Source organism: Chiloscyllium plagiosum, unplaced genomic scaffold (assembly GCF_037043375.1).
Source record: "Chiloscyllium plagiosum isolate Xiang-an unplaced genomic scaffold, Cpla_swu_hap1 HiC_scaffold_4, whole genome shotgun sequence".
Classification (NCBI taxonomy): domain Eukaryota; kingdom Metazoa; phylum Chordata; class Chondrichthyes; order Orectolobiformes; family Hemiscylliidae; genus Chiloscyllium; species Chiloscyllium plagiosum.
The window spans coordinates 117978679-117990770 of NW_028270142.1; the positions used below are offsets into that span (position 1 = coordinate 117978679).

The following is a 12092-nucleotide window of genomic DNA, read 5'->3' on the forward strand; positions in this document are numbered from 1 at the left end:
ATGACCTTTATCATCTGGGAAACTAGGTTTAGGTGAAAATAAAGGGACCCAGAGCAATAAATTTAAGCCACAATATAAGGAGGGATTCTAGCGTTTGAGAGAAAAAACATTGAAAGGGGCAAAAAGTTGTGGAGCTGCTGAACTCCATTGGCTTCCCAAGTTTTCAGATGCCCCTCCCATTTGATCCCACCCCTTTATTCATCAGCTAATCCCCCTGTGTCAAGACTGATTACACTTTGGATGATCATGCAAATGTTGATTGTCTTCTAAGAAAACAACTCTGGCTGTAGTCTATTTGTGCGGCTCCATTTATCAGCATGAGAATGAGCTGGGAAGTAGACAGATTCAAGATGATTTCAACATCGTCTCCAGTAGCTAGCAGCAGTGATGCTCAACTTGCAATGCAAGACTGGGACAATGCATTGGCTTCTTCTCTTCCTCTTGCAAAAACCACCCCTCTTGACTTCAAACAATCTCTCTACCGAAGAAACTCTTCTTCTCAGAGTATGCATTTGGAGGGTTCATCCCAGGCTCCCAGGATGAAGCGGTCAGTTCATATTTCTGATGATTCAGCTTGTCATACCCATGTCTCTACAATTCAGGTCCAGGATATAAGAGACCCCAAGCTTGCTGAAGACTGCGATGAAGAAAATGCAAGAGATAGTGACAAACAGCCATCGAAGAAAAAAAATTACCAAAGATACCCCAAGCCACCTTACACATACCTTGCTCTAATAACCATTGCTATCCTTAATTCACCAGAGAAGAAACTGAAGCTCTCTCAGGTACAGGTTTTCTGTTTGTGACTGGTGTGTGTGGCAATATTATTCTTAATTTCAGAGAGGATGTGATGTGTAACAAAACGCCCGTGTGTTTTGTGTTTACAGATTCTCCATGAAATTAGTGTTATGTTTCCATTTTTCAAAGGACATTACAAAGGCTGGAAAGATTCTGTCAGACACAACTTGTCTCTGAATGACTGTTTTATAAAAGTAAGTCTTTTAACTATTAATTGTATTTAGCAACTATACTGTAAAGCAGAGGCCAGTGTAGTAATTTAAAGGGGGAGAGAGATTGAAGGGCTCACTTGTAACCTTTGCATTCTCATCAAGCAAGGCCTAATGGTGGGGATGTGGAATCCCCAGTTTATGACTGGGGATTGAAACTAATCATCTGGGGACAGTTAGAAATTTGTACCTTTTCTGACTTTGAAGCTTGTCATGACTCTATAATAGATCCTTTGATCGCAAGCATTGGCGATTTTAAATGCAGGTAATGAATGTAGAAGCTGACATTTAAGAGCAGCTCTCCTGCTTGTGGAAGAGACGGGTAAACCCCACTGAAATGATTTCTACCTGATGTTTTTCCCGGAATTTCCGCAGCTTACAGTGAACAAACTGGAAAGAACCCTCACACTCTTTCCAACATTGCAGGGAGTGCAATTCCTGTGAATAGGGTATTCCTGGTCACCTGTGTTATGTATTTCAGTGATTTATTTAACGATTGGGATAAAGTGGGGAAACAATCTCTCTGCTGTTCCCCGCAGATGGTTGGGGGGGGCAGGAAGGAGAGTGGGACATGTGCTATCTTGGTCGAGAAAACAGAAGGCGGTGTGGATTTCCCCATAATATACTTCCGTTTGAATGTTTATTTTATCTATTTTCACCAGGCCCGACTAATGAAAACCACTGGCTATGCAAACAAAAACCCTTCCTTACTCAGAGTAAACCGGGACGGTTGAGTTGAAATTAAAACGCGAGGAGCAAACCATTCGGCCCGAAAGATGCGTGTCAGATCAGTTTCAAACTAGACTAGATTCAGACTAGCCAAAAAGAAAAGAATCTGTGAATATTGCAAAATCGGAAACAAAAAAAAAGAGAAATTGCTAGAATAACTCGGCACGTCTGGCAGCATCTGTGGAAAGAAAGCAGAGTTATTTATGTCTCTATGCTAACAAACTAGATTGTGAATGTTTGTACTCTATTCACCCCCCCCCCCCCCTCCCTTTCGTTACCATGCAATCATTTGAACGAACATACAAAATTGAGAGGAGAGGTTAATTTTAATCCTTGCTTTGACCCGCTCAGGTTACCTGTAACTGCTGAACCATACCATCCAGAACTGCTGGGGATTAATTCAGTCATAACTGCAACTTGATGCGTGCAAAGTCACACTTAATTTCTTTTCCGATCGATCCAGCGCGAAAAATGAATTGAAGACATAATTGTTCATTCCTTAGCTTTTTAAGGCATGAGAAAGAGGAGTGCAATTTCCTCCTGGGCAGTCTGAATTAAAATAGGAGAGGACTGAAACAGGCTCGTTAACTAAGCGAGTCTGCCACCGTTACAAATATAAGAAACCGTGACAGTTAACCTTTGCACGGCAAAACTTGTTTCACCGGCCGCAGTAAAATGAATAAACGCTGTCTTTATTGGTCAGCATGGGATTCAACCACAATGTTCTGGGACCGTCTGCAGGAAAAACAACCACACCAATGGTGGTCTGTGGCGATATGATCAATTGTCTCCTGAGATGCCGCTCTAATGCCATGTAGTTGCAGCTCTTTTCTGTTTTTATTCCAGATTCTCAGCAGTTCGCAATATCTCGCTTTCCTGATTTCAAAGGTGTTAGTCGAGGAATCAATATTGGCCGGAATAAGGAGAGAAACCGCCCTTACTGCCCTTTGGGAAAGTGCTGACAGAACTTTCAGCAGGCCAACTGACGGGCCAGTTGGGGGCTTCTCAACCAGGACCCCCCCCAACACTCAGCACTCACGCCCCACCTCCCCAATACCCACCCCTAAACCACTAGACACATACCACACCTCAGAACTGACCCAATCTGAAATGTCAGGTCAGAGGGTTGTTCTCTCATCATGGAGAGATGACTCTTCAGCCTGGGAGAAAGGTTAAGGAGAGCTCTTCATTGGTAACCTCAGCAGGAATACTCACCCTATTGGGACCACTCCGCTTTTAAAACCAGCCATCCAACCAACTGAGTTAAACCACACCTAAGAACACATATTGATCTTGAGGCCCGTTAGTGTTTGACCATTCAGTGGGATCATGCCTTATGTGTATTGTGATTCTGTTGCTGTGGTTCCAAAAGCTTTAGCTCCTTACTTAGCAACTCTATCACTGTTTTAATGTTTTTGATTGACCCAGCCTCAAAAGCCCCTGAGGAGGGGGATTCCTAGATTAGCACTTTATTTTGACAATTCCCAACATCATCTTGAAAAAGACTGGATTTCATTTTAATCTTATGACCCTTTGATCTGCTAGGTTAAAAGAGAATGTCAAAGGCAGTATAAAACTGGGGAGGCCATACCATAATTCCACAAGACACTAGTCAGCCCACACCTGGAATATATGAACACCTTTGATTGACATACCTAAGAAAAGACGCATTGACTGCTTTTTGTTATTTTATAGAAGTGATTGGATGTGAACATAGGAGGTATGGTTAGTAAATTTGCCAATGGCACCAAAATTGATAGTGTAATGGACAGCCAAGTAGGTTACCTCAGAGCGCAATTTGATCAGATGTGCTGTTGGGCTGAGGAGTGGCAGATGGAGTTTAATTTAGATAAATATGAACTGCTGCATTTTGGAAAGGCAAATCAGAGCGAACTTATGCACTAATGGTAAGGTCCTTGGCAGTGTTGCTGAACAAAGAGATCTTGGAGTGCAGGTTCATAGTTCCTTGAAAGTGGAATCACGCACACATAGAATTGTGAGGAAGGTGTTTGGTATGCTTGCCTTTATTGGTCAGTGCATTGGGTATAGGTGTTGGCAAGTCATGTTGCAGCTGCACAAGACAATGGTTAGGCCTCTTTTGAAATATTACATTCAATTCTGGTCTCCCTGCTATGGACAGGTTGTTGTGAAACTTGAAAAGGTTCTGGAAAGATTTACAAGGATTGCTGGGGTTGGAGGGTTTGAGCTATAAGGATAGGCTGTTTTCCCTGGGGTGTCAAGAGGCTGAGGGGTGACCTTACAGAAGTTTATAAAATCATCAGGGACATAGATAGGGTGATTAGACATGGCCTTTTCCCCAAGTTAATGGAATCCAAAGTTTAAGGTGAGAGGGGAAAGATTCAAGAGAGACTTAAGGGGCAAATTTTTCATGTAGAGTGTGGTGCAAGTATGGAATGAGCTGCCAGAAGAAATGGTAGACGTTAGTACAATTAAAAGATATCTGGGTAGGTATATGAATAGGAAAGATTTAGAAGGATATGGGCTAAATGTTGGCAAATGGGACTAGATTAATGTAGGATTGACATGGACGATTTGGATTGAAGGGTCTGTTTCATGCTGTACAGTTCTATGACTATGGCTTTGGATTTGGAAGATTCGCAAGGTTGATCCTGGGTAAGGAGGAATTTTCATCTGAAGGGAAATTGAGTAATTTGTATTATACTCATTGGTGTATAGGAAAATGAGAGAAGACCTTATTGAAACATAGGATTCCTGAAGAAGGACTTATGCCCGAAACGTCGATTCTCCTGTTCCCTGGATGCTGCCTGACCTGCTGCGCTTTTTCAGCAACACATTTTCAGCATAGGATTCTTAGGCAGCTTGACAGGTTAAATGAAGAGAAGTTGTTTTCCCCTTGTGAGTCTAGGACCAGAGGGTATAATCTCAACATAAGGGGTCACACATTAAAACATGAGATGAAGAGGGATTTTTGTTTTTCTCTGCAGGAAACAAATCTGTGGAATTTGTTACTGTTAAGGGCTTGAGTCATTATGGATATCCAAGACTTCAGTACACAGGTTTTTAATCAGTATGGGACTAATCAGTAAGTGTTACGGAAACAAGGAGTGCAGTTTTCTCATGTAAACGAAGTTCTACAACAGTCAATTACAGTCTGAATTAAAACTGTATGGTAGAATGGGAAAGGGGAGTTGTGGATTAGATCTCATTGCATGGAAGAGCAGATCTCCTGGGGTGAATGTAAGGAACCTGGTGCTGGAAAAGCACAATAGGTCAGACAGTATCCGAGGAGCAGGAGAATTGACATTTCAGGCGAGATCCCTTCATCATTCCTGATGATTGATTCTTCTGCTCCTTGGATGCTGCCTGACCTACTGTGCTTTTCCAGCACACACTGATCTCTAGCATCTGCAGTCCTCACTTTCTCCTCTTGGGCTGAATGGCCTACGTCTGCTTCTATATTTTATAATACGAGGGTGCTGGTGTTGGGTTACATGACGCCAGGTTATAATCTTCGAGGAGAAAGTGAGGGCTGCAGATGCTGGAGATCAGAGCTGAAAATGTGTTGCTGGAAAAGCACAGCAGGTCAGGCAGCATCCAAGGAACAGGAGAATCAACGTTATAATGTCGATTATAATCCACCTTCACCTGATGAAGGGGCTGCGCTTGCAAAGCTTGTGATTTCAAATAAACCTGTCAACTGTAACCTGGTGTTATGTGACTTCTGACTTTGTTCTATGTGTTATAGTTTAATGGATTCTCTGACCAGATTAAATCATTTCTCTACCATTCGATTATTCCTCTAGCCACTTAGAAAATTGCTGCTCTAGCTTTTTAAGACTTCAAGTAATAGGGAATCATAAAAGAACCTACTTTGCAGATTTTTATAAATGTTTTAATTCAAAGCAAATTTAAATTAAGTATTGCATATGAGAGTTGAGGTCTCATCGATCCTTTCATTCTGTTTTAAGAGCTTGTGTAAAGTACCTGCTAACTGCAAGAATCTCAGGCCTATACTTAGCTCTGACTTGGCATGTAGGTGTTAATTAATATCATTGTACTAGGGGAATGTTTTAACTTTGACTATTAGCACATACTGCCACTGAGTATGTTTCCTTCAACGGTACTTCAGAATAGTTGTGAATAATTTAGTTTTATTGAATGATTAGCAAATTGGACCCATTTTACACCCCAACCTAATTTTGTCCCCATCAATAATAGAGAAGAAAATCAGCTTGAGCTGTAAAATAAGTTGCTATCCATTATTGTCAGTTTTACACTTGGTGATAAATGTTAAGGACACGTGTTGGCAGATTCCATTTGCTTTTCACATAAACCTTATCTTCATTGTGACCTTTTCTTTTCCTTGCTTTTCTCACTTAAAGCAGTTCTCTGATACAGAATATCCTCTGGTAAAATCAGTTTTTAAGAGCCACAATCTGGGTAGGAAAATGTGAAAAATCTAGGCCTGTTTTAGGATGGTTCCTTACTAGTATTCTAACCACCAACGAAGAAGGGTGATGGGTTTTTTTTGTAATGCACAATTCTGAGGGAACTTGGGGGGGGGGGGGGTGAATGCTGAAAGGCTGATTTCCCTTGTGTGAACCTAGGATGAGGGAGTGAAGTTTAAATATAGGAAGTGTCTTTCTGAAGGATGAGGAGGAACGTTTTGATGTTTAAGAGTCTTTGCAACTCCCTTCCCCAGAGAATAGTACAAGTGATATCACTGAATACTTTTAAGGCAGAGATAGTCCTTTGACTAACAAGGGAGTCAAAGGTTAGCAGGGGTAGATAGCATTATAGTGTTGAGGCTACAGTTAAATCTGCCAGTTCTGAAGAAGGGTCACTGGACCTGAATATTAACTCTGATTTCTCTCTACAGATGCTGCCAGATCTCCTGACTTTTTCCAGCAATTTCTGTTTCTGTTGCTATCATGATCATATTGAATAGTGGAGCAGGTTAGAGAGGCCAAAGGCTGGTTTCTGCTCTCAATTCATAAGCTTTTACAACATTAAAGGAGATTTTGTACTGAAATTGGAGTGCTCTTTGAACTTATTGAGCAGCTTGGCCAACCCATTTCCATCGACAATTTTCCCCAGCAAGTTTCTACCTCAATATATCTGACAGATAGGGACTCAAATAACTTACAGCTGGAGCTCCTAGAGATTCTTTCATTGCAAACATTTTCCTCTTCCAAGGGAAATGGGCAGTTTGCAATTGAATATTGGTGAGGGATTGTCTCGGATAGTGGAAGGAGAGTTGGGGAGAGCATCAAATGCAATGCTAAGCCTGTGAGCAACTGACAAATGAAGCTAAAATTTGGGCTGAGGAGTGGCAGATGGAATTTAATTTAGATAAATGCAAGGTGATGCATTTTGGAAAAGCAAATCAAAGCAGAACTTATAGAGTTTATGGTAAGGTCCTAAGGAGTGTTGCTGAACAAAAAGACCTTGGAGTGCAGGTTTATTGTTCCTTGAAGGTAGAGTCGCAGTTAGATATGATAGTGAAGAAGGCATTTGGTATGTTTGCCTTTATTGGACAGAGCATTGAATATAGAAGTTGGGAGGTCATGTTGCAGCTGTACAGGTTGTTGGTTAGGGTACTTTTGGAATTTTGCATGCAATTCTGGTCTCCTTCCTATGGGAAGGATGTTGTGAAACTTAAAAGGGTTCAGAAAAGATTTACAAGGATGTTGCCAGGGTTGGAGGATTTGAGCTGTAGCGAGAGGCTGGATCTTGAAAGGCATGGGGAGGATAAATAGACAAGGTCTTTTCCCAAGGGTCGGGGAGTCCAGAACTAGAGCGCATTGGTTTAGGTTGAGAGGGGAAAGATATAAAAGGGACCTAAGGGGCAATCTTTTCACACAGAGGGTGGTGCGTGTATAGAATGAGCTGCCAGAGGAAGTGGTGGAGGCTGGTACAATTCCATAATTTAAGAGGCATCTGGATGGATATATGAATAGGAAGGGTTTAGAGGGATATGGGCCAAGTACTGGCAAATGGACTAGTTTAGGTTAGGATGTCTGATTGGCATGGATGAGTTGGACCAAAGGGTCTGTTTCCTTGCTGTACATCTGTGACTCTAAGTGGGCAGAATTCAACATGTAAATGCTAATAAGTGTAAGATGCTGATAAGTGTAAGATCAAATATGAGGCATTTAAATATTTGAGCATTTGAGGAGGAGGTTGAAAGAAATTGACCACTGAGTTCATTTGTAACTCCTGTGGTGCCGACTTTATGGATTTGCTTCCTGGATGCAGTGATGAAGAAGTGGAATTGAAGATAATTTTGTTTCTGTCCCTTCGATACTGTGCTGGAATATCAGGAAGCTCCTTTTCTGGATAATATTGATCCATTTTAGGCTCAATTTCAATTTAGCAAGATAAATGAGATTGGAATGGGGGAAGTCATATTTACTTCTGATGTTTCCTCAACTAAGGCAGTGGATTAGAAAAAATAAATTCTAAAACATTTAAGTTAAATTATGATTGCAAAATATCTGTTTTAGGAAATACAGACAAATTCCACATTTGGATCAAGAACAAGTGATCAGTACCTGTTAAGGTTGTGGAAGCCAAATAACTGAATTTATACTTTGGCAATCTACAGGTTTCTATAGAATTTTGAATGATATAGAATAAATGAGCTCTTTCATCTATAATTTGTGATTCTCGACTCTCCCACAGTGTGAAGGTGCCATTATAACGGAAGGGTGGAAATCTTTGGGCATGAAAGGAAGGGTAAACCTTGATGTGGTCACAAAGCAAAAATGTCATTCAGAGGAAATAGCTGAATAGAATCAGGAATAGTAGACCGCGATTACAATCTTGGTGCCAGCCCTTTTCCTAAAGCTGCAACTAGCCTCTCTTGTCAGAAGATCTATAGCAGAAATTATTAGCGATGGCTGAATGACAAGTTCCTGATAAGACTATCAGTCAGGTCTGTTTCCTTATTGTCCTACATCACATAGTTTCCTCACTCAATAAATTTCTAAGCCATTGGAAGAGTTCAGATTTTATAATAATTAAGACTTAATTAAACTCAATAACTACAGCATCACAGTATCATACAATTAAGTACACAGTCTGGCTCAGTTGCTAAATATGTGACTGAATAAGGAACATAGTTGGGTATGTCCCAGATTTTATCACCAAATTGTATTGAGTTAACTGGATAGTAATAAGTTAGTGGTAAATGTAGGGGAATGAGTTTGGGTGGGATACTCTTAAGTGGGTCGGTGCAGACTTGTTGGGCTGAAGGGCCTGTTTCCACACTGTAGGGATTCTTTGATCTAATAAGTTGTCTATAATTGGATGCACAATACTGATGGCAGAAGAGATGCATACCTGAGGAATTAGCCAGGATCCTTCTTAGAATCCACACAGTGTGGAAAGAGGCCATCTGGCCCATCAATTCCTGCACTGAACCTCCAAAAAGCCTACCACCCAGACTCAGCACCACCACTAAACCATCGAGCCTACATATCCCTAGACATTACAGGGCAATTTAGCATGACTGAGCCACATAACCTGCACATCTTTGGACTGTGAGAGGAAATCAGAGCACTTGGAGGAACCCCATGCAAACATGTGGAGAATGTGCAAGCTTCAAACTCCACACAGATTGTCACCCAAGGCTGGAATCGAACCTGGCTCTCTGGTGCTGTGACGTAGTAGGGCCAACCACTTCTTCCCACTTATTTTTAACTGAAACATCCTGGAAAGCATAAATACATTAATAATGTATGAGGTTGGTAGACACTTGGCTATGAAAATTCGCTTGTGATGCCTCCGAGTATATAATTACCTATCAAAGAAGCTGACTGTGACTTATAAATGAGAAATCACAACCCCCAGAACCAGTGCTATAGAAATCTATCTCAGCATTGAGTAATTGTATATGGCTAAAGTACAGTAATGGGCCTTGGATGATTTAAAGATGCTTCTTTTTTGTTATTTAGGTATTAAATGACCCACAACGACCACAAGGGAAGGGGAACTACTGGACAGTCGACGTTACTCGCATTCCACCCGAAGCATTAAAGCGACAAAACACATCCGTCTCACGACAAGATGCAAGAAAGTTTGCAGCCAGTTCAACTGCTTATATCCAAGGTGGGATTGCCAGCCTCATGGCTTCTGAAGATAGCAGCAAAGCACAGCCAGTGACTGACTCCCCTTCTGGATTTGAAATAACCCCTCCACAACAGGGTGGCAGCAGGTCGGATGATGCCTTTTCCATTGATACGTTGTGGAATAGCCTGGAAGCATCTCATTCTGAAAGGGAGAGAAGTTATTCAAAGACCTCTCAGTGTGATCTGCAAAGTAAGCCATCAAATGAAAACTCAACACAATTGGGAAGGTTGGACTTAGACACTTGGCATCCTCATGAGGCAGTATCTGAGAGCCCACAGGCTTCTTCTTCATTCTCTTTCTCTCAGAGTGATCATCGCAAGAACCAATTTCCCTCACCCTTAAGCACTTCAACTTCAAGTTCTTCCTCCACTGAAGATGACACCAACTTTTCACAACGAGAATTCCCTCATCGGCATGAATCCAAACGGCTGAGGTTATCAATGGATTATGGCGCATCTACTCCTCTCTCGCTGCTAAACAACCATTGCACCAGTTATTCAGAACTTCCATTCAGGCCTTACATGCCCTGGGAGTTGCCAACGTCTTACACTAAATATCCCCCTCCAAATGTAATTGCACCTCCAAGTATGAGTCTACCTTATTCCACACTTTTTCAGTACAACAGCCCTTCAAATCTCTTCTATCCGTATAGACCAACGCAGTTCTTAAACCCACCCAACTGGCCCTTTCTACCTGATCCACACTCTTTGCCACCTTTACGTCAACCATTTATATTTGATCTGGACAGAATGCTGCAAGTTGTCCCACCAAACAAGAGTGTTTTTGATACTGTATTTCATCAGTTTTACCCATCTAATGTGGGCACTGGAATGTCACCCCATGTGAGCAATGTGGTAAGGGCTCGATACATGCCATTTGATAACTGAGTGCCCAAACTGTGTGCAGTTACATGGAAACTTTTAACATTTTTAGTTTGGACTTTTAAGTGATTTATGTGCATTGTTTACATTCAAGGAGCTATCGTAGAAATAATCATCTCACCCGTCCTGTGTTTTGTGACTGTAAACGTTAGATAAACAATGATTTTCTTCTTTCTACACTATTTTTCCCAATGTGCCAAGCTTCCTCCATCTTTCCATCAGGTGTTTTGGGAGTATTGTTTGCACGGACTCTACAAGTTTATTGAAGGAAGTAAGCACAGTCTGTTGGGATGATCTCTTAGGTGCTGTTCCCTTGGGTCAGAGGTATTATATAATTGGCATCAGTATGCGTGTGAATGAGTGAAGAGAAAATTGGCCACAATTCCCACATTCCCAGCTGTGATGTGGCGGATATTGAGCAATTTTGGGATTGTGCCTGGATGTGATGCTCCTGTAGTTGAATTGCATCAAAGAGTTGACGTTTTCATTTGGGAACCATCCATTAATGACACACTTCATAGCAGACTGTACAACTAGGTATTGACAAATCTCATTTTTTACATCATCCTCATCGCCTCCTATTGTACCCATAGTTTCATCTCTCTGTTTGAAACACTAACTTGAACAAAAGTTAGAAAAAAGTTGTTTTTGAGGTCATGTTTCTGTTCCTGTTCCACACCATCTATTAAATTCTGGCTCATAATTGAACTGTATGACAGCTATAAGCCTAAATATAACTTTAAAAAAAAATAGATTCTGATAGCTCACCCATGCTTTACAAACAGGAGTACATTGGGACTATTCAGTTACACAGTAATGTTCAAATTACACATTAACTCCAACTGTCTGACTTTTGATTCTACAATTTAACCAAAGGTTTAGGCATCTCAGTCTTGAACAATGCCATCACCTGTTTTAGTAAAAGGTGCTACATAAATGCAAGTTATTGGTTAGTTTGAAACTTTCAAATGGTCTGAAATCCAGATGCTTCTGGAAGCGAGAGTTCTGTTAACTCTGGAGTAGAAACAAAATGCCTCCTGATTTCGCTCCACAGTAGTCATGCTCCAACATTAAGATTGTTGCCCATTATCCAGGATCCTCTATCAGAGAAAATAAAAGTCTCTCTATCCATTGCCACTCAACTGTCTAAAATGAAAGGAATATATGTGAGGTTATGCAAACATCAATGTAATTTAATCCTTTAAGGGCTGATATCATTCAGTGGTTTCTGCTCGATGGTGCCCTGAACAGAATATTGAAATGCTAGGATTGCCACCTCCTGGATTCTTTTGACATCTCCAGGAATTAAAGTTTTTATCATTGGGATACTGTTGTGGGTTGTACCAGCACAACAACCAGA

At 41.1% G+C, this 12092-nt stretch overlaps 1 protein-coding gene across 1 annotated transcript; it reads left to right on the forward strand.

Moving 5' to 3' along the window:
• The first annotated feature begins 350 nt into the window (after positions 1 to 350).
• On the forward strand, positions 351 to 10738 carry LOC122548911 (forkhead box protein H1). The gene is made up of 2 exons (XM_087985880.1): positions 351 to 785; positions 9677 to 10738. Exons 1-2 carry the CDS (start codon positions 351 to 353, stop codon positions 10736 to 10738), a joined length of 1497 nt encoding a protein of 498 aa, XP_087842006.1.
• The last annotated feature ends 1354 nt before the right edge of the window (positions 10739 to 12092 follow it).